The sequence below is a fragment of the Triticum aestivum genome, chromosome 7A (genome assembly GCF_018294505.1).
Source record: "Triticum aestivum cultivar Chinese Spring chromosome 7A, IWGSC CS RefSeq v2.1, whole genome shotgun sequence".
NCBI lineage: Eukaryota > Viridiplantae > Streptophyta > Magnoliopsida > Poales > Poaceae > Triticum > Triticum aestivum.
In genome coordinates, this window is record NC_057812.1 from 423,463,261 (window position 1) to 423,490,644 (window position 27,384).

Genomic DNA, 27,384 nt, shown 5'->3' on the forward strand with positions numbered 1-27,384 from the left:
CTCCCCCATAACTACATCCTCCTCCTTGAGTCACCGCGCCAACCCAATCCCGCATCAATCTGAGCGCCCGGCAGTTCCCGAGCGTTACTCACCCGGCCTCATGATGCGCGACTCCGTCACCAGCATGCCCTTGCACCACCTCATGCATGCCTCCTTCACCGACCAACAACGGCCACTGACGAGGTCAACAGGCACTAAGCCCTTGACCACCGCTGCGTGTGCTGCTCTCCCTGCAACAGTGTATCAATTTTCAAAATGGTGTATCAATTAGCTCCGGTGTTCTACTTATGGCTGAAAAAAATTGTCTTTGATTTTTTATTTTGACCTGATTGAAATTAAGTGGTTGCAATGAAAAAGGAAATTGAATTAGATTACTTCACTATCATACTATTAGTTCTTCTCCAAAAAAATCGTTGACAACAACAACTAACGGTAATGGATACATTTCCACTTCAAACATGTCTTTACTTGCCCGAGGTTGATGTAGAGGTCCTTGACGTCGCTCTTGAGCTCCTGGTTGCCATTCTCGAGGTCAAAGAACACCTACAGAGATATTAACCACCACAACCATTTCAAATCTTGACAAACCAAAACGAAAGAGCAATCCTATATATAGGGAAAAAACACATGAATGGCACAAAACCGGCGAAGATTCCTTGTTATAGAAACTAATATGCGCACTCATTTTCTATTTGGATCATATTTTGTTGAACAAATCGTTGCTTCAGTTCAGTACCAGTGCCACATCGATGTGTTTCACCTGATCAGTAGTACTACAGGGTCTATCTTTGTGCAAAAAACTATAACGATGCTACGAACTTGTCGCTCTGCACCGACTCAAAGGGCAACACGTTCCTGTCGAGGTCTGGTCCCCGGCCAGCCATTGCATGTGGAGCTGTCGCAGCTCCCAGCCGACGCCGTCCAGGTGGAGCGTTGGGGACTCCCAGCCGTAGCCGGCCGCTTGATTTAGATGAGTTGATCCAGGTCCAACGCCGCTCCGACCTCCTCTTTGATGGGCTCCATGCCCTTATTGATGTGCCCATGCCAGTCTAAGGAGGCTGGGAGCTCAGCTATTGCCTGAATTACATGCCTGCTCAAAAATTTAAAAACAGCTTGGCTAAAATCTCATATCTCTTTCAGAATAAAACTTGATGAAACAGAGTTATGATAACAAAACCATGCGATGAACCAGGATTTTTGATAAATAAAATCAAAAGTACATGTTTTACTCCAACAAGCTATACTACTACTATGTTGGCGCACTTAATTTGGAGCACACGTAGAGCTTAATGGACTCGTTATCCGTGAATTCTTCCGCACTTAGAGGTCGACCTGAAGTGAAAATATCATGTTCCATAATATTCAAAGGAACTTTTACAAATGCATGTGGCGCATTTAAGGTCATGCGAAATCAATATCCTGATAGAGGCACTTTATCCATCTACCTTCTGCGCTTTATATGTCAAATATATAGAATTTTCTCGAGTACTTCGCTAATGCATGTGGTGCACTTAATTATATGACACGCAGTGCTTATTCACGTTTCTCATTTTATATACGGCTTAGCAAATGAAAATTTTCACTTAGGGTAGGAGAAGTTATTCATGGCCGCTACGCACTTCATATGTCATACATAGAGAACTTTTTCGTGCGTACACAAGATCTTGAGTACTACGCTAATGCATGTGGTGCACTTAATTAAATGACACGAAGTGCTTATTCACCTTTTTGTCATTTCGGATTGAAACATTGTCAATGAACGTTGTGCACTTGAGATGCCAACCCGAAAGAACTTTACTGCCCTTCATACCATTTTTTGTAGTACTGTTCACGAAGAGGGAGGCGCACCTAATGTATAATTCACTAAGAACTTCTCAACGTCGGTTGGGACGACAATAGAATTTTTAGGTTTCAAAAAGGACTTAGAAAAGAACCTCAACATTTATGTTTGAAACATCATTCACGGACGTTCCGCGCCCGAGTTGCCGAACATAAAAAACTTTAACAACGTCCATATGAATCTTAGTACTTTACTAGGAGGAATGACACACTTAAGTTAGACGACACGTAGTGCTTAATGTAAACTTATTAGTGCATGACTTCGCACTTAGAGGTCTACCAGGGAGGACTTACCAAAGAACCTCATCATTTATGTTGCACTCGAGTTGCAAAACAGAAATAACTTTAACAACATCCATACGAATCTCGGTACTTTACTATAAAGAATGGCGCACTTAATTTGGAGCACACGTAGGGCTTAATAAGTTGTCTGTGCATTCTTCCACACTTAGAGGTCGACCAGAACTGAAAATACCGTATTCCATAATATTCCAAGGAACTTTTACAATTGTGTGTTGCGCATTTGACGTCATGCAAAATCCATCGCCTGATAGAGAAACTTTATCCATCTAGCTTTCACACTTTATATGTCAAACCTATAGAACTATCCCGAGCGTACTTAACTTCCTGCGTACTTTGCTAATGCATGTGGTGCACCATAATATTCCAAGGAACTTTTACAAATGCGTGTGGCGCATTTGAGGTCATGTGAACTCCATCGCCTGAGAGAGACACTTTATACATCTACCTTCCGCACTTTATATGTCAAAAATATAGAAATTTTTGTGAGCGTACGAAACTTCTTGAGTACTTCGAGGTCATGTGAACTCCATCGCCTGAAAGAGACACTTTATACATCTACATTCCGCACTTTAAATGCCAAACATATAAAAAATTTCACAAACGTACGCGACTTCTTGAGTACTTCGCTAATGCATGTGGTGCACTTAATTATATGACACACATCGCTTATTCACTTTTCGCAATTTATAAAGGGCTTAGCAAATGAATTTTCCACTTAGGGTAGGAGAAGTTATTGATGCACGCTCTGCACTTCATATTTTATACACAGAGAACTTTTTCGAGCGTACACAAGTTCTTGACTACTCCGCCAAGGCATGTGGTGCACTTAATTATATGACACGAAGTGCTTATTCACCTCTTTGTTAGTTCGGATTGAAACGTTGTCAATAAACGTTGTGCACTTTTGATGCCAACCGAAAAGAACTTTACCGCCATTCATACCATGTTTTAGTACTTTCCACCAAGAGGGAGGCACACTTAATGTATAGACCGCTAATAACTTATCAACTTTGGTTAGGACGACACTTGAACTTTTAGGTTTCAAAAAAAGACGTAGCAAAGAACCTCATAATTTATGTTTGAAACATAATTCACGCACGTTCGCACCCGAAATGAAAATACCGTAATTCATAATATTACAAGGAACCTTCACTAATGCGTATGGCGCATTTGAGGTCATGTGAAATCCATGGCCTGATAGATGCATTTTATCCATCTGCCTTCCGCACTTTATATGTCAAACATAAAGAACTTTCTCGAGCGTACACAACTTATTGAGTACTTCGCTGATGCATGTGGTGCACTTATTTGTATGACACGCACTGCTTACTCACGTTCCGTACTTTATAAAGGGCTTAGTGAATGAATTTTCCACTTATGGTAGGAGAAGTTATTCATGCACGTTGCCCACTTCATATGTCATACATAGAGAAGTTTTTCGAGCGTACACATTTTCTTGAGTACTACGCTAAGGCATGTGGTGCACTTAATTATATGACATAAGGTGTTGAATCAACTTTTTGTCGTTTAGGATTGAAACATTGTCAATGAACGTTATGCACTTGAGATGCCAATCAGAAAGATCTTTACTGCCCTTCCTACGATGGTTTTAATAACTTTCAAAGAGGGGAGGTGCACTTAATGTTTAAGTCACTAAGAACTTCTCAACTACGGTTAGGACGACACTACAATCTTTAGGTTTCAAAAAGGACTTAGCAAAGAACATCATCATTTATGTTTGAAACATCATTCACGCACGTTCCACACCCGAGTTGCCAAATAGAAAGGAATTTAACAATGTCCATATGAATCTTAGTACTTTAATAGAAGGAATGTCGCACTTAAATTAGACGACATGTAGGGCTTAATGTAAAACCTATTCGTACATAATGTCGCACTTATACGTCAACCAGGAAGGACTATCCAAAGAACCTCACCATTTATGATTGAAACATCATTCATATGAATCTCAGTACTTTACCAGAAAGAATGGCGCACTTAATTTGGAGCACACATTGGGCTTAGTTAATTGAAAAGTTATATGTGCATTCTTCCGCACTTAGAGGCCGACCAGAAATGAAAACACCATACTGCATAATATTCCAAGGAACTTTTACAACTGCGTGTGGCGCATTTGAGGTCATGTGAACTCCATCGCCTGAGAGAGACACTTTATACATCTACCTTCCGCACTTTATATGTCAAAAATATAGAAATTTTCGCGACCGTACGAAACTTCTTGAGTACTTCGAGGTCATGTGAACTCCATCGCCTGAAAGAGACACTTTATACATCTACCCTCCGCACTTTATATGTCAAACATATAGAAATTTTCATGAACGTACGCGACTTCTTGAGTACTTCGCTAATGCATGTGGTGCACTTAATTATATGACACCCATCTCTTATTCACACTCCACATTTTATAAAGGGCTTAGCAAATGAATTTTCCACTTAGGGTAGGAGAAGTTATTCATGCACGCTCTGCACTTCATATGTTATGCACAGAGAACTTTTTCGAGCGTACACAAGTTCTTGACTACTCCGCCAAGGCTTGTGGTGCACTTAATTATATGACACGAAGTGCTTATTCACCTCTTTGTTAGTTTGGATTGAAACATTGTCAATAAACGCTGTGCACTTTTGATGCCAACCGGAAAGAACTTTACCGCCATTCATACCATGTTTTAGTTTTTTCCGCGAAGAGGGAGGCACACTTAATGTATAGACCGCTAATAACTTCTCAATTTTGGTTAGGACAACACTTGAACTTTTTGGTTTCAAAAAAAGACTTAGCAAAGAACATCATCATTTATGTTTGAAACATAATTCACGCACGTTCGCACCCGAGTTGCCGAAGAGAAAGAACTTTAGCAACGTCCATACAAATCTTATGACTTTACTGGAAGGAATGGCGCACATAAGTTAGACGACAAGTAGGGCTTAATGTAAAACTTATTCGTGCATATGTCGCACTTAGAGGTCGACCAGAAAGGAGGTATCAAAGGACCTCATCATCTATGTTTGAAACGTCATTCACGCATGTTTCGCAATTGATTTGCTGAACAGAAAGAACTTTAACAACATCTATATGAATCTCGATACTTTACTAGAAGGAATGGCGCACTTAATGTGGAACACACGTAATGCTTAGTGGAAAAGTTATCCGTGCATTCCTCCGCACTTAGAGTTCCACCATAAATGAAAATACCGTATTGCATAATATTACAAGTAACTTACACTCATGCGTGTGAAATCAATCGCCTGAGAGATACAATCGCCTGAGAGATACACTTTATCCATCTGCCTCCCGCACTTTATATGTCAAACATATAGAACTATCTCGAGCGTACACAACTTATTGAGTACTTCGCTGATGCATGTGGTGCACTTAATTATATGACACGCACTGCTTATTCACATTCAACACTTTATAAAGGGCTTAGCGAATGAATTTTCCACTTAGGGTAGGAGAAGTTATTCATGCATGCTGCACACTTCATATGTCATAGATGGAGAACTTTTTCGAGCATACACATTTTCTTAAGTACTCCGCAAAGGCATGCGGTGCACTTAATTACATGACATGAAGTGCTGAATCAATTTTTTGTCATTTTGGATTGAAACATTGTCAATGAACGTTCTGCACTTGAGATGCCAACTGGAAAGAACTTTACCGCCCGTCCTACCTTTCTTAGTACTTTTCACGAAGAGGGAGGCGCACTTAATGTATAAGTCACTAAAAATTTCTCAACTACGGTTAGGACGACACTAGAATCTTTAGGTTTCAAAAAGGTCTTAGCAAAGAACCTCATCATTTATGTTTGAAACATCATTCACGCACGTTCCACACCCAAGTTGCCAAACAGAAAGGAATTTAACAATGTCCATATGAATCTTAGTATTATAATAGAAGGAATGTCGCACTTAAGTTAGACGACATGTGGGGCTTAATGAAAATCTTATTCATGCATAATTTTGCACTTATATGTCGACCAGGAAGGACTAACCAAAGAGCGTCGCCATTTATGTCTGAAACGTCATTTATATGAATCTCAATACTTTACCAGAAAGAATGGCACACTTAACTTGGAGCACACGTAGGGCTTAATAAATAGAAAGTTATCTTTGAATTCTTCCGCACTTAGAGGTCGACCAAAAATGAAAACACCGTTTTCCATAATATTCCACGGAACTTTTACAAATGCGTGTGGCGCATTTGAGGTCATGTGAACTCCATCGCCTGATAGAGACACTTTATCCATCTACCTTCCGCACTTTATATGTCAAACATATAGAAATTTTCGTGAGCGTACAAAGCTTCTTGAGTACTTCGAGGTCATGTGAACTCCGTCGCCTGAGTGAGATACTTTATACATCTACCTTCCGCACTTTATATGTCAAACATATAGACCTTTTCACGAACGTACGCGACTTCTTGAGTACTTCGCTAATGCATGTGGTGCACTTAATTATATGACGCACAGTGCTTATTCATATTCCGCACTTTATAAAGGGTTTAGCAAATGAAATTTCCACTTAGGGTAGGAGAGGTTATTCATGCATGCTCTGCACTTCATATGTTATACATAGACAAATTTCTCGAGCGTACACAAGTTCATTAGTACTCCGCCAAGGCATGTGGTGCACTTAATAATATGACACGAAGTGCTTATTCACCTCTTTGTCAGTACGGATTGAAACGTTCTCAATGAACGTTGCGCACTTGTGATGACAACCGGAAAGAACTTTACCGCCATTCATACCATTATGTAGTACTTTCTTCAAAGAGGGAGGCGCACTTAATGTGTAAGCCACTAAGAACTTCTCAACTTCGGTTAGGACGACACTTGAATATTTATGTTTCAGAAAGGACTTAACAAAAAACATCATCATTTATGTTTGAAACAAGATAACCTTGTAGAGGCTTGCTAGGGACACAGTATTTGTTTATGTATTCACACATATATTCAAATTTCTGGTCAATACAATCCTGGAATTAATATTAATCCCTTATGATGATTAAGGAATTACAATAATATCAACTTTATTATTCCCTCTAGGGCATTTTTCCATCAATAACAAGAGATGAAAACACAAGAGAAACACTCAATAACAAGTTCAATCAAACATCCACTAGACTAACAAACACACAAGATCCACAAGATACGTGAACAATCAAATGGAAAGATACAAGGTAGAGTTCTTCCCAAATCCCATAGGAGATGAGGTCTTGATGATTCAATTGGGCAATGCTTCTCCACAAGTGGAGGTCTTGTACTCCAATGGAGTCTTCTCTTTCTCAAGATGAATCCCACAAAGGGAGATACATGATCTAAGCTCAAATGTTTAGATCTATTATTGGCTATTGCTGAATGGGGAGGAGTATTTATACATCCACGGGACTAACGGTTAAGGAGTGGAGAATTGGGATTACATGGGAAAATCCAAACAGCTCCATAGAGGCAACCCTTGTGAACTGGGTAACCTAAGCATGTGTGGTCGCGGTATCAAGCGCACTGACGAATTCGGCCATGTGCATGGGCTTGTACCGTGGATTCTTGCGGACTACCATCGGTGCTGCTTGAACCTCGCCTTCTTCTTGACAGTTCATTCTTCGCTTCCAAGCATACCTCTTGGATTGTGGAGTTGTTCTCTTCATCTTGGACTCATACTCGATCAATCTGTAGCTCCGCTCACACATATGTAAGCGCATAAGTAGTATACCATCGTCGAAGGGTACAAGTGAACACGTGTAAAGTATATGATTCACCGTAATTCTGCAAGTTCAGCGATCCATTGTTGGTCTTGTGGAAGAATCACTGAGATATAATATACGCTTTGATGAGGTGATCAAAGCATATTGTTCTATACATAAAGCATATTATTCTATTACATACTTATGGTGAAGTCTGTACCTATGTTAAAATTGGGTGGTATCACTACAGCAATTCCTGAAGTATATGTGGATGACATACTTGTTTATCAGGACTGCATTATAATTTTCTGCAAAGCATAAAGACTTGTTCTAACGGACCTTTTTGAACGAAAGACCTCGATAGATCTACTTATGTATTGGGATATATCAAGACGCCTGATAATTCTTTCACAAAGCACATATATTGACATGATTTTGAACGAGCTCAAAATGAATGCTGCTTGAGACCTCAGTAGTTCTTGCCTGAGTTCTAAGGTGTGAAATTGAGTAAGACTCAAAGACCAACCACAACATAAAAATAGAGAGATAGTGAAAGTGATTCCCTCTGCCACATCCATAGGTTCTACTCCCTCCGTCCGGAAACACTGGTAGGAGGAATGGATGTATCTAGATGTATTTTAGTTCTAGATACATTCATTTTATGCATTTCTCCGACAAGTATTACCGGACAGAGGGAGTATAAAACATGACATGCTGTGTACCAGACCGGAAGTGTGCCTTGCCACGTGTCTAGCAAGGGGATACAAGAGTGCTCCAGGGGTGGATAACTGGAGATCGCTCAACAAATTATGCTAAAAGAAAAAACGAGATGTTTCTCTGCTATGGAGGTGATAAATAGTTCGTCTTAAAGGGTTAAGTCGATGACAGCTTTGTCACCAATAAATATCGCTTTGGGTCTCAGTATGGAAACATAATAAATGTAGGGGCAATTAGCTAAAGTAGCCTTATCCAGAGCATTGTAAACATAGATTCTTGCAAAGTACAAATGGGACTAGATGTCTCAGACCCGTTGACTAAAACCATCTTTCACAAGCAAAACATGATCACACCTTAGAAATATTTAGGTGGGCGATGTGAATTAGATTTTTTACTCTAGTAAACTCTTTTGGGTATTGGTCATATGTTGATGGGAACTACGGGCATTAATATTTCCTTATTATATTCCTTATTATTATATTAATTAGATTTGAAAGTGGGAGATAGCTGGAAATATTCCCTAGAGGCGGTAATAAAATTGTTATTATTATATTTCCTTAATCATGATGAAAGGTTTTTTATTCATGCTAGAATCGTATTGACCGAAATCTTGAACACATGTTTGGATACATAACCAAATCCCGTGTACATAGTGAGCTTCTAACTGACTAGCTAGTTGATAAAAGATGGTTCATGTTTTACTAACAATAGACATGAGTTGTCATTTGATAACGAGGTCAGGTCATTCATATGATAAGGAGGATGATCTGATGATGAAGACTCACCCGTTAGCATAGCGTTAGATCGTTTAGTTTATTGCTACTTCATTCTTAATGTCATATACATGTTTCTTTGACCATGAGATCATGCAACTCCTGGATAACGGAGGAATACCTTGTGTGCTAACAAACATCACAGCCTAACTCGGTGACTATTAAGATGCTCTACATGTATCTCCGAATGTGTCTGTTGGGTTTGCATTTGTCGAGTCTGGATTTTGTCACTCCGTGTGAAGAAGAGGTATCGCTGTGCCATCTCCGTAATACACTAGAAGAAGGAGCTTGCAAACAAAGTGACTAACGGTTTAATTACGAGATGATGTATTATAGAACGAGTAAAGAGACTTGCCGGTGACGAGTTTGAACTAGGTATGAAGATACCGACGATCGAATCTCGAGCAATTAAGATAGCAATGGAAATTACGTATGTTGTCATCCATGTTCGGCTACTTGTTATTGAACTGATAGGCGTATCGGTAATGTCTATGTAGCGTTCAAACCCGTATGGGGCCGCACAATTAACATTTGTTCAAGATATAGTCTTATATGAGTTATCTATGTTGGTGAACAAATTTTGTTCGGAGTTCTGGATGACATCACGGTCATGATGAGGAACTACGGAATATTCAGGAGGTAAAGATTAATATAGCTGATAATAGTGTTTGATATCAAAGGTGTTTAAGATGTCTCCCTAAGTGTTTGGGCACGAGAACACTTTCTTTGGGTCAAGTGGTCAATCCCCTCGGTCCGTGGCGTCTGGGTCCAGACAACGGGAACCATGGCGTCTGGTCTCGTAGTAAGAGAATGAATCCTGCCTTTCGTGTAAAAGCCACTTTGATGAGGCTTTTACTCCAAGCCCCGGCACCACCAGGGCTGAACTTATAAATATAGGGGCAGGAATAGCACATAAGACACATCAATATTAACCAAGGAATCCCGTGCCATCTAGTATATCACCCGTCTAGTTTCTGTATTGCTGCGGGACAAATCTACTAATTTCCCAGTGAAGAAGGAGAGGACGTCATTGAGATGAACGTTTGCAGCACACAGAGGTGTCGTGTGTTCGGAATTTTATAGGGAAGGATCGTGATAATGTATGACTACATGAACCGTGTTGATAAACGCTTTTACTTAGCGGTCTTCAAGGGTGTGAAAATGCTCACCAACTCTCCATGGATAGATCTTGCCTGTGAGTAGGATTTTTTTGTTTTACATGCAACGTTTCCCAACACTTGATAGATCATCCATAGCAAATTGTGCACTTTGTTAAAAGGCATGTGGTGCAATTAATTAATTCGACACGAAGGGCTTGTCGACTTTATTTCAACCTTTTTTGCTGGAAAAGTTGTTAATGCAGGTTTCTCACTTGAGAAGTCGACCTGAAAGAACTTTACAGGGCTCAATAACAATGTCAGTACTTTGCTAAACTGCGAGGCGCGATTAATGTATACGAAACGAGCCCTTCATGGCTATTGGGTGCGGATGCCCTTAAAAAAACATCATTAATTTTCTAAAACCATATAAAGCAGTGTGTGGACATAAGGTACACTGCGCAAAGGACCTATAGCATTTTTATTAATGAAAGGCCCAAAATTTAGACCTCGATTGGGAATCACCCTAACATCATTAAAATCGATTCAATAACTCTAGGAAAATTGCCCTGGAGTGTGAGGAATGATATGAAACTAATGGAGTGTGGCACACTTGAGGTATAGGTTTCAAAATGTCTTAGGAAATATTCTAAACGCTTAGAATACAAAAAGTTATTCATGCACGTTGCGCACTTCATAGGACGAATGGAAAGGACTTTAAGATCATCCATAACTATCTGAGTACTTTGTTAAAAAGTGTACCACACTTCATCGCTTAGGATAGAAAAACTTATTCATGCATGTTCCGCCCCTGAGAGGTCGAAACTAATGAACTTCACAATCATTCACAAAGAATCCAAGTGCTTTGATAAAACACATGGCACACTTAATTTATATATCGCTGAATTGGCTTGAGCGGTTTATGTGGGATAACTATACCGCATTGCTAGGCCCTTAAAATTTAGTGTTTAAATTTTTAGCGGAATAAGAAATAAATTCAAAAAGTAGTTCGGGACTTCAGCAATTGATATATTATGTCAAGCTCCAAAAAAACATTGGACTGGCATACTCCACAAGTCTTTCTGTTCTATATCATTATATCTTCACACCAAAAATATTTCAACAGAAATAAATATCATAAGTGGATCAACATAATAGTCAGTTTTTTCCTATTCAAAGTTCGGAACAAATGCTCAATACATTTAAATACGTGGTGCAACAAAATGAGCTTGAAAATGATTCTTCTCGCTAAATGGATTATGTATAGGAAAGCAAAGACTAAAAATACATAGGGATTACTAAGTCGAATAGTATTCGGATATTACAAACCAGGAACATAATAAGATATTACATTGGACAGTACTGAAAGATAAATTTGAATAGGAAGATACATAGGTGTCACGCCCATTGCCATGTTTATCTCTATGGTGCATCATGATTAGGCATATTAACCACTGGTGGCCAATGCTCTGTAAGAGAAACAATAGACCTTAGAGCGCCATCTTCATCAAGGTACTGCACCTCATGTACGTTGCCGCTTGAGTTCTCCAAAATGAAAATTGCATGATGAAAGCTGAATTTCAGGAAGACAAAGGACGAATCTATGCTAGATGACCTGATTTGCATAGAATGAATGCCATCGTCTAAATCAACTCCAAGGAATAATTGACGCCACATGGGATGCTGACAGCGGCTTCCAAAGGATGATGCAAGGTTTATCTATGACATAGGAAACCATGCTGTTTCTTCATGCTCTCGTGATGATAATCTCCATGTGCGAAGTGATAGATTGTCACTGTGAACAAATGATATGATACCTGAACTGCTCCTAGAGATGTGGTAATCAAAGCAGGAAGTGACACTTACAGGGAACTGGACAGTGGAGAAGACAAAAGTATCTATGTTGAAGCAAACCACAAATCCTACCACATACATCATGTATAGATTGGAACCAACTAGGAGACAGTATGGATCCCAATGGAACAATGGTCCATCATTACCAGGAGGAGTTCTAAGCGGTGGGGAAACAAAGCGTGACCATTCGTTGTTTTTTAGGATGCAAACGTGGACATATAGGTCAGCAACTGAACTGAAACTCAAACTAGAATAAGAACGGACGAAAGGGCCTGCTGCTTGCTTAACAAAGAACGAAAAATTAGGCCTGCTGTCAATGAGAATGACACCAAATTGACCATATAAATTAGGGGTGTGCTGATGTTGGAACAGGGGGACTCTAGGCATTCTAGGGGCTAAGAATGACCGAGAAAATGGAGGATTTGGACAGACAGAAAAGAACCCGCTGTCGAGACCTCTGACCAAGACGAGCAACTCACCTGCTTCAGATGCAAGGATGTTCTCCATGGCAAAGGTTGCCACGTCGACCCTAGCAAGCAGAGCAGCTTGTCCTGGATCAGGAGGGGAAGCAACGACATCCACAAGACGCACGTGCAGCTCGAAGAGGCGCTCGAATGCAGCAATGAATCCGAGGACGGCTGGAGCATTGCGACGAGCATACTCCATGATGAACTGCTGGGAGGTACAGATCTCAAACCATCTAGGACTCACTACAGAACTACGAACAAGGGATCTAGTGCATCCTAGCCTGATGAAAATCTCACTCAAAATATTGTTATCTAAGCGAGATGAAAAATCTATCTGGTCAATGTCCATGGTGGATAGAGAACGACAGATGTTAGTTTGGGGAAGAAGGGTGGTATGGGGTGTAAGGGTGGCACACTGGCACCTATCCAGCAGGTGCGCCAGGAAAAAGGCGTTGATATGGCACACCAAATAATAAAGTGTTGATGTGGGACACCACATATAATAAAATAACCGAGAGAATTGGGAAAGGGAAACCACATAATAAAGTAACTGAGAGAATTGCTAAAGTGATGAAATAAATATTACAATCATGATAGGTCTAACTGAAAATCCACAGAATGGCTTAACCATAAATGTCTGACACTCAAGTACATTATTTAGCTCTAATAATTAACACAGGGATAATCGACCAATTCAGATGGAGGACTTGAAGTGGTTGTCATCAATAGTTGTGTATATCATCCCAATGTAGATTTGCTCCGTAATGACTTGCCTGGTTAATTATGCCAAGTTGTAATCGGAAAATGTGTCAACTATAAGTTGAATAAGGAAATAGGCTAAATGAATTTAATGATGTGATGTCTTACATTATCTCGTCCTGGCTGATGTCCAGTGCACTACGGATTAACTTCAAGCTAACGCCATGCTGAATATCGCTGTGTTAGGGCAAATGTGAGAAAAAAATGGAGTTATCCTTTGGATGGATCATGGAACTTTATGTTTTAACTGTTGGTCGTGCATGGCACGGGGACCTATATGTTATTTGTGAGATTTGTGGATATACATGTTTAATGGTCAAAGGAACTTAGTTCAGGATATTGCATTTAGCTTTCGTAATAATCAAAGAACTTTATGTACCATCCATACATTACTTACCGGTAAGATGGGTCTCGCAGGATGGCAACTATCTTGTCCTTTGTTGACGAATGCAAGGGCACCTCCGACGGGGTAATTGACGGCCCCTTTGGGAAAACAGTTGATGCTGTGGAGTCAGGTTCCATTCTTGCCTATGAGAGGTAATGTATGTGAGAAAGAATGTATGTATCATTTAGGTACATTTTACAAAAAACACGAAGAATTACCTTGTGGGTGTTTCTCTTACGAATGTCTAATGTGGTGTGTATGGTATACAAGTAGTGGTGTGTGGTGTCATTGTAGTTTTCGATTAACCTGCAATATTTTTAAAATGTATGGCTATGTGTAAAAAAGAATGTTATATGTGAAAAATTTATGACACAGAAAAAAGATGCGGTTTAAAATAACCTGATCTTGAAAGATTTAATCTGAAGGAATCTGTCATTCATGGCAGGTTTGCCAAATAGTTGAACATAGTCGCCATTGCTGCAAATAAGATGTAACAATTGAAACAATGGGCTTGTTGACCAACTAGTTGAAAAACTAGGACTGCAAATTATTATTTTTATCTTAATACATAAATCAAACCTTGATGACCAAGCAAGTTTAAAGTCGGAAGTTGTTTCCGACCTGACAGAAGAACAAAAAAAATGGAGCAAAAGGTTAAATGCATTATTTCTGAAGTTCTTTGGATACAAGGAGTTTACTGACGATGAAATTAGTACGAGAAAGATATGTTGATTAACCCTGTGGCATCCTGTAGATCGAAGGACCAGTGATTCATTCGAACAGTAGAGTGTGAAACAGTTCCTATCAGGATCACCTATCAAATGAAGACATATATTAAGAACAACTAGTGGATGGTTTTGAAAATCTAAATGGTTTCATATATAGACTCACTGATGACACGGTGTCTCCGTCAACTACGATAGGGTAACGCTCTATGTCCTCCAGGAATCCATCATACAACTGCTTAATTGTCATAGGCCTGAGAGTGGATGGATAAGCCTGTACATTTAATATGGTTTAACAAAATATCAATGATTTCTGCAATGCCAGTTTGAAAGCAAAGGCCGGTGGCAATACTCACGGGGATGACGGTAGTGGCAGTTGAGCGTGCGGGGGATACCATCATGGCTTCGCCGGTGAATAGAGCATCTGTCTCGTCGGCATTGTGATCCATGACGTTGGTGTGTAGGAGAACGAGGTAGGGATGGTTGAGTTATATACAGCTTTGAGGTACTAGCGTATAGAGAGTTCAAGCAGGGCAACAGTTTAAGTTGATTTGACATGTAGGTGGGAGCTGGGCAGGAGGGATCCAAGGGAGGCGTTATCTGAATGATAATGCAGTTTTTTGACTTGTTTCTCAGTGGGATACACGGTTAAGGAAAATAGTTTTTTTTCAGTGTTGATATGAAAATGGGGCAAACTGACTCTGAGATACCAATGACGAGTTTAAGGCTCTCCCAATGGAGAATTGTTGATTAACCAATTCATGTGAAGAGGGAGTGTATGCCGTGGAGTAGATGAGGAGGGAAAGTGGGCGTATTAAAATAATAGAAAACATGCATCAATTAGAGAGGAGTGGTACAATGCCATGTCGCCCATGCCCTACTATCCAGAGTGTTGCACAGCTCACGGGTGAGTCAAAATGACCAGTCGACCATGCACTCCTCTCAAACAACGATGCAGTAGAGATAAGGTCAATTTGACCTCACAACTTTACTGTTCGACCGGCGCACCGTATGGGCACGACCCGGACACTGCCCCCTTCAGTAGCGCCAAAAGCATGCGTACTATGGTTGGTTGTAGACAGCTGCATACAATAAATTCAAGGTCTATGCATACAAGTGGAATGGATCATGAATCAGCACAACACTTCTTCTGCAAGAACAAAGCACTTCTTCTACAAGAACATGTCGACTGGAAATCCGATACTTCGATGTGCATGCGGCATGCCATGCACCAGGAAAGCTGGATCTGCGGTGGCGAGGCAGGACAAGTTCTACTTCAGCTGCGTGAACTATGGGGTAAGAATATATAGATAAGACAAAATGTAGCAGATTCTGTTCAGTACCTGCACTGGCTAAAGATTCTTTTGCTCTTGTTTCTTGATTTTTATGTACAGGTTCAGAGGAGAGCGTGCGAGGTCTACGTGTGGGAGGATGTACTGGAGGAATACGTGCAGAAGAGAATCCAAGCTGAACGGGTGAAGCTGCGGGAGGTGACAGAAGACCGAGACGAGTTCATCGAGGAAATGGCTGATAGGAACAGGGAGATCAGGAACCTCAGGACGATGAACAAGGTGCTACAACTTGCACTCGCGTCCACTGCGCCAGTGGCAGCCATGATCGCAATCGGGGCTGCTTGGGTTGGGAAATGAATAGTTGGTTCGGATTAAGTGGGAACAAATGGGTTAGCAAACCAGGAAAGTACCTTCCTTTAGTTATATTTGCAACCTTATCATTAGTGTGAGTCTTAGGACTGGCATCATCCGTCTTCTTAAGAAGTGCTTCAATGCTAGTAGTGTCAAGTAAGCAGTAGATTTAAATGTCGGGCTTTTAGTTAAGTGGATGATGTTGAACTATCAAGAATTTGTATTCCCTGCATTCTACATTTCCTGGTCACCCACCAAGTTATTTTTGTACCCGTCATGCATGTTTTCATTTTCCACAAGTGTAGCCACGCCCTAGGGATCTATGGATGACGAAAAAGGAACACATTCATGAAGGTGCAATTTTTTTGTACCAATGAACTTAATATTCATGTGCCAAAGAACCTAATAAGATCAAAGAAGTTCGGGGAAGCTGGCAGTGAACCAAGGAGTATGCCTTTTACATATGCACTTAATATTCAACAATTAATGTACCTGAATGCCATCAACACAGAACCTTTCGTTTGTGTGTGCCAACAGTTGTAGTATATAGTCTTGTTTGGATGTTCTATCTGAACACCAAACAACTGTACATTTCATTTTGGCTGTATTTGACCGTTAGAAACAAGGTGGTTTAATATTGTACAACTATACCAAAATATGAACCTTAATGGATCCACGTTTCATATGGCATTTAGTGGATTAGATAATTAATACAATTGGAAAAAAAGATAATAACCCAATGTTTTGAGCTCAGCAGATTGAGTACAGTTGCTTCATAAACTATTAATAAAATGTAGCGTGCTTTCTACAGGAGGGTGAAATAGTCATTTGTAACTGAATCTACTGTGGCTCAGATTTCAAGGGCTTTTTGGAAGCCAAGGGCAGGTAGCTGTGTGTCATGTACAAAAAGATTCTAAACACTTGTCTAGACACCTAGAACCTAACACTTGTTGAAGGGAAGAGCTGTGAGAGGGTAGAGTCCATTGTCATACATTCATTCGCATTTGGTGCTCCTCTCTCATTCTCCCCAAGGCTGAAGAACTAGGATCTCCTTCCCACCCTGGATGAAGAACTAGGAGCTCCTTCAAAACAAGGATGAAGGACTAGGAGCTCCTTCCCCAAAAAGATGAAGAACTAGGAGCTCCTTCTCCCCAAGGATGAAGAACTAGGAGCTCCTCACTGGTTCTACTGGAAAAAAGGTACCACATGTTTGTTGTTCGAGTTGGGCAGTGTTTGTTGATTTCCTCCCTGATGATTGGATCTTTAACAACATATTTATCATTTTAGTAGTTTGGTTTCTGTGGCATTTCCAAATGCAAGTAGTTTTTCTTGTTCTTGATTGTTTGCAATTGTTTGGGATGGGATATTTAGGGTAAGATTAGAGATACCTGATACATCTTTATGGAAGTTGTGAATACCTGATGCACGGCATGGAGTTTTTTTTAACTCTAACCTGAGATACCTGATGCATGTCATGGATGTTATATACCTGATGTTGAAGAGAACTCCCATTAGATTCTGTGATAATAATAGCGGTAGCAAAGTGCTACAATTCATAAGTGTTAATGGTTTGCATACGCAAACAGTAAAATGATACATATATAAAGAAAATATGCATGGTGGGGGTCAACATATCAGTAGTAAGCTTTTGGAAAATGATCTAAAAATAGGGAGCTTTAGTGTCCATTTTTTATATCTACACACAAATGAATTCTTAGCTGGAACTTAACATAAAAAAGCTATTTTGTCTGGAAGAAATGTGAAAAACATGAGAATGACTACTTAACAAGAGAGGACATGTTAACAGAATACAATATCCGTGGACTTAATTTTGTGTCTATCTGCATTCTATAGTATGGCTTATATATTCAGTATTTATACACAGTGGGATTAAAGATTTTTTAGAGGTTCGTCGGCTGTAAGGATAACTTAGAAGGATTGGTAATGGTTTAGATTAGAAAATCATTCTTACTATGTTGACTGTATTGTTGTGAGTGTACAATTGGGGGAAATATTATGATGTCTGTAGAGATTGACAAACTGATAATTATTTCTAGGTTCATACAACAATGATGACCATCTTTTTTTAATCGTGATATATATTATATATGTCACCTGACTTTGTTTCTAAATACATCACAGAAAATGGTGTCTGGTTCGTCCTCATCTGATTACAAGCAATCCGATGAGGAATCATCAGAAGGGTTCGATGTGTATCCTACACAACACATCGGTACACCAGAAGAGTTAGAGTCAGATGGCGCTAGAAAGGGCAAGAAGAAGGCATAAAAAAACCCAATAAATTCAAGGAGCAGCATAAAAAGATGAAGGCCTTGATTGATGGGCTGTCTGAAGAAAAAAAGGCTCTGGTACGTGAGATGGGGTTCGAAGGACTATTGGAATTACCAGCAATAATAAAGGCAAACAGGCAACAATCCATGTGGCTTATGAGCAAAGTTGACGAGAAGGCATCTGCTATCATAATTGATGCTAGGAGAGACTTACCTTTCGACGACGGAGACGTCGGCAAGCTACTGGGGGTGCCATCAGTAGGATCTCCTGTTAACAAGAATGCACCGCCGCACGTGGCAGGTACTGTACGTGAGATCTTAGGAATCGGCAATGGAGAAAAAAAGATCACACCCATAGTTAACATAGTGAAGATTCGGTATGGCAGAGCTATGACAAAGGCTGAAGCAGACAAGTTCAAGGTTGCCTTCGCAATTTGTGCGATGACTTTCCTCCTGGTACCTCCGCTGAAGCACAACTATTTCATGACAGATTATTGGAATGCCTTGCACATACCTGATATGATTCAAATGTTCAATTGGGGATGGTACATTAGAGAAGAGATCCTTTCTTCTGCTGGTAGGGTGAAGTCTGAACTGCTAGGTGGGAAACTGAAGTCAAATCTCACTGGATGCACGTTCTTCTTGCAGGTTTGAGCGAATGTCATTGCTTCGAATTCAACTTGTGACGAAACAATTAATCACAAATTTGTTTCATGTCACAGGTTTTCTATCTTGACAACCTCGAATGAGAAGATAAGAACCTGCCCCACGATGTGTTCCCTAGGTGCAAGGAATACTCACAGAAGACTATCTCTGATGTTATTGATGAAGACACGACAACTAGGAAAGATGCAGAGATTGTAGTGTATGGACACCTACTGGTAAGTTAAGATACAAAACAAGTATAGTAAAATAATCTTGTGATGGAAAGGATATTGTTTTTCAGTTAGTAGGACATGTGTGGTATACCTATTGATTGAGCTGTTACAAATGGCCGCGTTGCTAGCATATCTAACTATGAGATGACTTGATGCTTATGTCATATTCGTACTAGCATGGTTCCCATTTGCTTTTACTCTGTCTGGTATGTTTATATAGATAAGTCACATTTGCCTATTGCTTGGCAATGATGAAACCTTTCTGGATAAATATTTACAGCCAAGGCATCCGGGGACAGTATGCTACAGCCGTAATACCATGGCAACAGCAGCTCAGAAAACAACTGATGGATACGGGATTGGGTGTAGCACAGAGGGAATTGGGGGTGATAAAGTGTTCACAGATGTAAGTTTTGATATAGGTCAAATATATTGATGAGTAAGTAATAGATGGAACATAAACTGACATCATTTATTGGGAAAACTTCGATAAAATTCAGTTTGCAGGTATTATTATCAACAAGGTCGAGCAGTACTCCAACAAGTGCAAGACAGCTGTAAATGAGGCATCAAGGAAGGGAGCAAGATTAAACAAGAGACACGCAGAAGGATGGGATGAGATTGTCAATGATACTAACGGGTTAGTACTCTCAGAAACTGAGAAGATAATTGCAGACATCAACCAGATAACTGATGCAATGAGGGCACGAAAGTAGAGGCCCAATTATTCAACCCAAGCAGGTATTGTAATTCACAAGAAATAGAATTATGTTTGTTCTTAGAATAAAAACTGTCAACTGTCTAACCCGTTTGTTGTGTAATTTCTCAGATGTTCAAGGGGTTCAAGGGGATGCAGAGAATGCACTAAGCATAGAGTCAGCAGAGGGAGCTTCCGCTAACGTGGAACCATTGGCAAAGAGCAAATTAGGTGTGAAAAGAAAGAAGGTTGTTACATCAAGGAGGCACACACTGAAGAGGGCAAGGATAGAGAGCTCTGAAGAATCTGAAGGTGCTCAAGAAGAAGCAAACAAAGCAATAGATGATCTGACTGAAGCAGCATATGAATACAGTAGGTTGCACAGTGGGATTGTTGGCAATGCGACAGGGCTGTTGGACAATACTACAGGGAACAACTTGGAGATGTCAGTGGTGTGTGGGGCGGCAAGAAATGAAGTTATATGCTCTCCAAAAATAGCAACAAGAACTGATGAGGCTGCAGAGAACCAAAAGGATGGTGTTGAAAATAATCAATTGTCAATAGTTCCTTCAGGACAGGTTGAGGACTTAGGTGGATATTTATCAATAGATCCTCCAGAGATGCATGGGAAGTTCAAAGTTGTAATGTCAGGTCTTAGGAAGACGGACTTGATGAATGCTTTTACAGCCGTTTCAACGTCCAACGATATGGTTTAAAATCAGTATGATGGATCATCCTTTGTGACTGAAAAAATAATGAATCGGGGAAGCTAATTCATTATTTACTAACTTGTTTCAGACGTGTCGGTTGCTTCCGCAAACAGCACGCCTGGTTCTGCAACAACCAAGATGCAAACTCCTGAAGGTAACCGTGATTCTTTTACCAGCTGGGGTTAAATGTTAATAGATACAACTAATACAGTTAGGTCATGACCTGCGTGCTAACCTTGCCGTGTTCGCCATGCAGATTCAGGAATGCAGATTGTTGCCACTCCAGCACCAAACCAAGTGTTTGCAGGTACATCTTCAAGGACTTCTCCAGTTAGCCTCAACCACCAGATGTCTGCTGTCGAGCTTGACATTAGGGAGGAGATAGAGGAGGCGGCTATCAACCTCAACGTCACTATGTCACAGGGATCATTTAGCACACAGCCTCAGCCAAAGAGGGTGGTGAGGCCTGGGAAATATGCAAGGTCTCCCTTTGTAATGGGTTATGACCCTCCTACTAGAGCTCCAGCGAATGTAGTGCAGATATACAAGCTATTCTATAGGGAGAACGCGAACAAGCTAAAAGACTAAGCTCTCAGCAGGAAAAAACCATAGTTCGAGTTCGTTTTTCATCCTTACCATTGGTAAAGCCTAGTTTGACCGCAATATGTTCTATTTCAACTATGCAGTATGTGGATTATCAGCACCAACCCAAAATACATGGACATCAGTGGGGAGCGGCTCCGTGAGATGCTAGGCGATGGTGGTGAGGTGGATAGTGTGCTGATGACATTGGTGATGAGAAGGTACCAACAGATGGATGCGGTCTTTGCTGCTGCAAAAGGGGAAGGATGTTGGCGACATTGGCTGGAGCCAGATTTTGTGGTGAGGAACTTTAGTTGAAATCATTGATCAATACAAAAAATTCCATGCTTCAGCTAAGTGTTACTCATAAATTCGAAACATGCAAAACCATGTTAGCAGAGGAGACAACATTTCAAAGCTGAGGTACATCAAGGACATGTTCGTGGGGCCGCATATCACTTACGAGGTTCACAAGTGCACCGAGGTGACCTTTTAAGAAGACAAAAGTGATTTAAAAGATTTGATAAATAATGTTTCTTTAATAAACTCCAGTGCCTTTTTTCCAATTAACAGGTTGTGTTGCCAGTTAAGTTCGACTTCAAATGGTCTACATACATATGGGACTTTCCAAGGGCGAAGATTTTTGTCCTCGACCCAACAATGAACAATGGTGACGAGTCTGATAAGGTAATTCAACTCAGGCACAGGAAGGTTGCAGACGAGCTTCACAAGGCTATAGAGATATGCATAAAGTCATTCTTCTCTGGATGGGAGCCAGACATGAGGTCGTGGAATACATGCTTCCCAAGGGGCCTGGCAATAGGGATATGCAGAAAGTAATGATTTGTTGTGTGACTAATGCTTACTTTATGTAATCGTGTCTATTCATAAGCATAGTTACTGACATTCTGAATTTGACATGATTTCCAGGGAAGACACGGGCATATATGCTACTCACTTTGGAAGGAATTGGATGGGAACTAAACTGAAAAGGGACATGAACCCGGTAAGGAATTTCCAACAATGAAGATGCTTGCAGAACAAGTGGGTTAGCATGTTGATTTGCGACCTATAACTAATTTTTTAACAAACGCAGGGTGAGGGTGTCATGCATGCTAGGATGAACATGCTTGTGGACTTGCTTGGTTCTGAAGGTAACATTGGTCATCTGCCTGCGAGGTACAAGGATTGCCTTATTAGCAAGAACGACAAGATCAAGGATTGACTTGTTCACAAGAAGGACAATATGAACAAGTTATTTTGCCGGGAGTGGATGGACTACTTGAATTGAATGTTTGTTTAGCCTCGGAAGAGAATTCATAGAACTTCCCAAACTATTCGGTCTTTAAAACTATGATGTGATCAGAATTAATTTGCTTTCACTTGGTGAACATGTTAATTTATTAAATTTGCAAGCTGTTCTCAGTTAATTGTTTTGCATACAGACCAATGTGGCATCATTCAAAATACCACATAACAGCAGGGGTGATTAGCAGTTCAGAAGGCAGAAATAAATTGTAGATATGGCGGAGTCTATAAAGGTGGAACCCATATATAATTATTAGTATGACACACTAGCCTAGTTGTCCTTGGACCCTAGAGTCCTCACTGTCTGGCCCAGACTGATCACCAACGGTAGCCGCTATCAGTTCAATGTCTTCTACTGCGTGCCTTGCCGCCTCCATGAATGATCAAAACTTCACGAGGGTTTCGGCTTTCTAGTATTTTGGCAATAGTGACATAGCGGTCCGGATAGTATATTTATGTTTTTGCTCGTCTGTGGAGTAAAGCAACAACTTGCAAGTCTCCGACCAGTTTATTAAGCTGACTAGTCGGTGTAGAGCCCTACAGTCATGAGATCACTGACCCTACGTAAAAATTCATCAAATCCACCAACAAAGCCAAATAGGAACTGAACCTAAGCGATTTTAAATTTGTAAATTTGGAAGCAGTGTACTAGGTATTTTTACAGAAAATTGTAGGTGTTGCAGCAGCCAAACCATGCCAGATAGCTGGCACCGCCCCTGGTCATTAGGACGAATGGAATAAGTTCACGATCTGATTAATCACTTTTTCTGGGAAATAGGCAACTAACTTGAATATGTTGATACAACATTGTTAAAGTACTGGGAATGCATTTGATTGATGGTTTTATAAAGGGAAGAGAGGAGTACCTTCTTAATCATGAGGTTTACAGTGAATATGGCCCTGAGGTCGAATCCTTTGTTTTGCCACGGATATTTGCATGATCCAAATGAAGCATAGGTATAATGCGACCAAACTTCATAATCGGAAACAATACACTATATGTTGGCAGTGGTCTTCAGCTAACCTGGTTGGGAAAGAGAATGAACCGTTTCCCCCTCAGTACATATGCGACTTCGGAAAACATCCTCGATTAAACAGAAAAATATGCATTGCATAAGCACCATCATAGTCGAAATATTAAAAAAAGGATAACTCTAGTGATTTGTTTGAAAATAGGTACCGATGACAGGAAGCAACAAACTGTATACTTATCACAGCGCAAAAATTGAAGAAATGCCTATGGAACTTTATATGTATCATCTGAAGAACTTAACAAACTTCTTGCTTTTTTGCAAGAGTACTTTTGCAGCTCTAATATGCAACACTTTCAATGGAAAATAATTCTTGCACGTGGCCAATAGAAACAAAATCGAACATGAGTGATCTTGCCAAGGGAGGTAATAATAAAATATTTAGGGATAAATAACAACTTAATTCGGGCTCTGCAAACTAGAACTCAGTTGGCACATACAGAATAAAACATACTGGTGTAACTTAATGGTCATACAATGTGGCGAAACATCCTAATTCAGCACATACATGATCACCAACAAACTACACTAGTGTGCAGATAGCACATAAGCGAGCACTGAAGCAAGGGTAACAGCTGAAGAAATAAATGCCACACACATCTTAGTGTGAAATTCCAACCTCCTTGACATCTTAATCTCAGTGTCGAGTATTGTGGTCTTCAACTTGTTGACCACCTGCTGGTTTTCAATCTCCTTATTGCTCCTCTCAGTCCACAACTCTAAGTATGCTTGCTCCATTACCTTTTTCTTTGTCTGCAACCTTGCTGCTCCTCCAGAGTCCAGGAGAGCCTGATCCCAAAGTTGTATTAATGAACGGCTAAGTACAGGACCCCATGCTTCATCTATCCACATGAACCAGGAGCACCTATCAGGTCCCTGCATACAGATAAAATTGGGATGATATAGAAGAAATTTGAATGTCTGCAAACTGAAATGCAAAAAATTAGATAATTGAATCAGATACTAAATGCTCACCGAGAGAGGGCATCCAAGGAACCTCCTGCCTGTGGCCGTGTAGACGAAAGCCACTTTTCTTGCTGGACACATTTTGTGATGGCACCTATGTGGATAGGAAGTATCTATGCCGAAGAACTCTGGATGCGGAATCTCTTCTGGAGGTACATCGGCCGTAGGTTGGACGGGCTGCAGATCAGAAGATGAAAAGAGGTTAAGAAGAAGCGGATCTGACCAAAAGAAAAAGGGGGGAGTGGGAAAAGAGAGGGGAGCAAACATAACCTGAAGAGATTCGCCTGATTCAACATTGCCATGGCTTAGATCCGTGGATATGACTGAGCTCCCTCCTTCTCCTGTGTAGACATTCCTAGGCGCCATTGACGCTGAGAAAGAACACCTCGTGGTCAATGCTCTGTTTTGCTAGAGACAAATGAGGAAGAAGGGGGTAGTGTGGTGGTGGGGGCAGGGAAGGGGGGCCCGTTACTGTGGAATACGGTGGGAGTGGAGGGGTGATAAATTGAGATACAGATGAATACGAGAGCGGTCATCGGTCCCACTCTGTGCTGGCCGACATGCAAGGCGAATCCACATGCTAGCGCTAGCGGACTAGATTGCCGCTGTGAATGGAACGTGAAGGACAAAAACCACGTCCTTCCTAATGGGCTTAAGTGCATGGGAGATTTTCTCCCTTTTCTTTTATTATGTTTAACATCTGACTCAGTTTTACATTCATTTGAAATAGCAAACAATTTTTTTTGTTTGAGTTGAAACTTGGCACATAAATACTAGTTAATATCCTCGGAGTGCACAAAAAAGTTTCAGGGCAATAGAAATTATTTAATAATTTTAAAAATTGAAGTGGTCAATTAATTTGCTACTGGTACTATATTAATTAGGTTAGGGGCCTTTTAATAATTCAAAATTTGTTGGTTGTTACATGACAATTACTTAATGAATATTTGTAACATCTTGAACATTTTAGTTTTATCGTTTCAAAAAATAATAAGTTGACTTGCAATTCAAATTTGAATTATTGTTTGATTTTTATTAGGTGGCAAATTGGCTTAATAAAACATGCTGACATGGCACATTAGGGTGAGGTTACTGTAGCATGATTCCTGGGGTGTTACAAATCTCCTCCACTACAAGAAATCTCGTCCTGAGATTTAAGAGGTGGAGTAAGGGGGTAGTTTTGGTTACAAAATTCTAACGTGTCTTCTCGGTCTTGGTTACTCTTCTCGAAGAGGTCGATCCATTAGATTGATGTCTTCATTTCTTTGCCTTAATGCCTCACGATGAAGTTGTCGTCCTTTCTGCAAGATTGCCATTGTACTTTCCGAAAAGATAAGGGGAAAGCTCGGGAAGGACGGAGCTCAATGCATGTTAGGTATGTACCTGGGGGCTATCTCGGTGAACGAGGCACAGAGGCATCTCTCGAGTTGAAATTCAAGAAAGTCACCGAGAGTAAATTAAGAAGGTTCAATAAGAAGTTTCAAGTGGATAGGCAATCATTCGATGCCTGTTACAGGGCGTGGAAGGGTTCAAAGCAACATGAATAAGTATTGTGTTTGATACCAAAATTGATGGTCTCTCGGAAGGTGGCTCGTGAATTACATACGAGGCCACGTGCAATGAACAACCTTGGGAATGGGGGGTGTACAGGAGAGTCAGGTTCCGATCCTCGGACATGTGGGTTATGGGCCCACCATGTGGGTTAAAAGTAGGAAGGGCGGTGACATCTTGCACGATCATGTAAGTAAGGCATGTCAGCGGATAGTCTGTCGGTTATGTCGGCAACAACATCGGTACCAAGGGCGAGGGACGAAGAGAACCATTTTCCTACTCGTTGAACGAGGCGGACCATTAGGCAAAGTTCTCGTCCATCGGTGGATATCGGAATGTCATCAACAATAGTAACAGGTTCTTACTGACAGAGTTGTACACCGAGGTGCTTACAAAAGCAGTGACTTATTACTGCTTAGATCATATAAACCTCAAGAAGGTTAAACAAAACAATGGAAAGGAAAATGTGATTATCAGATTAAACAGAACAATGGAAAGGAAAATGTGTTTAAACACATATTCAAGGGTATATCCTTTCCAAGGACAAGCAAAGCATGATATCCATGACATGATATAAGGTAGAAAACTCTTTAGGTAGGGGAGAGAAATTTCATGACATTACCCATACAACGGTGTTTGGATAATTGAGAAAGAATCATTTAGCATTGGGTTTCAAATGTTCTTGTTAAAAAAAATCGGAGTACCACAGGCATGCTTCGAGATATCATTGACATGGTCTTCAAGCAAAGGTTGGACTTGGATATACAAAGGATTCATCAGGAACAACTTATAGAATAAGTCTTACAATTTCCTCATGGAAGAATGGTTAACCTTGCTAAAATGGAAACTATAACAATAGGTCCTCCGGCCAAGTGTACTAGGATGACATCACCTTACCGGGCCATGTAAGGACCAATGTTATGACTCTTGGAAAAAATGTTCTAACCATCATATTTGACCGAGATTCGGATATGATTGGTGTCACGGTACCTCAGACTTAGGATGCCTGAGAAGAAAAGGTGCGGCACAATTTCATGAGATGACACTTTAAGATTCTCGAGAAAATGAACTATGGAAGCGAGTTCCAAAACAAGGGTTCATCATTAAAAC

The 27,384-nt window shown here is 40.4% G+C and overlaps 3 protein-coding genes across 12 annotated transcripts; 2 read left to right on the forward strand and 1 right to left on the reverse strand.

Annotated features, from left to right (window-relative positions):
* Window positions 1-13,311: 13,311 nt before the first annotated feature.
* LOC123147332 (replication protein A 32 kDa subunit B) lies at window positions 13,312-25,194 on the reverse strand. Of its 10 annotated transcripts, XM_044566562.1 has the most exons (15): window positions 24,994-25,194; window positions 24,733-24,900; window positions 24,377-24,633; window positions 23,593-23,750; window positions 19,066-19,145; window positions 18,766-18,819; window positions 14,974-17,749; window positions 14,784-14,891; window positions 14,609-14,706; window positions 14,472-14,513; window positions 14,292-14,369; window positions 14,111-14,198; window positions 13,905-14,035; window positions 13,616-13,684; window positions 13,312-13,521 (listed from the first exon to the last, which is right to left on the reverse strand). In XM_044566562.1, the coding sequence occupies exons 7-15, from the start codon at window positions 15,064-15,066 to the stop codon at window positions 13,443-13,445; spliced, it is 786 nt and encodes a 261-aa protein (XP_044422497.1). In that variant the 5' UTR covers window positions 15,067-17,749; window positions 18,766-18,819; window positions 19,066-19,145; window positions 23,593-23,750; window positions 24,377-24,633; window positions 24,733-24,900; window positions 24,994-25,194; the 3' UTR covers window positions 13,312-13,442. The 10 variants fall into 10 exon arrangements, with proteins under 10 accessions (XP_044422497.1, XP_044422500.1, XP_044422498.1 ...); XM_044566565.1 differs by lacking the exon at window positions 19,066-19,145 and having other exon boundaries at window positions 24,499-24,633; XM_044566563.1 differs by lacking the exon at window positions 19,066-19,145 and having other exon boundaries at window positions 23,593-23,745.
* On the forward strand, window positions 15,746-16,266 carry LOC123153372 (uncharacterized). Its single transcript, XM_044572524.1, has 2 exons — window positions 15,746-15,913; window positions 16,012-16,266. Exons 1-2 carry the CDS (start codon window positions 15,746-15,748, stop codon window positions 16,264-16,266), a joined length of 423 nt encoding a protein of 140 aa, XP_044428459.1.
* On the forward strand, window positions 21,724-22,652 carry LOC123147333 (uncharacterized). Its single transcript, XM_044566569.1, has 4 exons — window positions 21,724-21,902; window positions 21,992-22,254; window positions 22,349-22,424; window positions 22,515-22,652. The coding sequence occupies exons 1-4, from the start codon at window positions 21,798-21,800 to the stop codon at window positions 22,641-22,643; spliced, it is 573 nt and encodes a 190-aa protein (XP_044422504.1). The 5' UTR covers window positions 21,724-21,797; the 3' UTR covers window positions 22,644-22,652.
* Window positions 25,195-27,384: the final 2,190 nt, after the last annotated feature.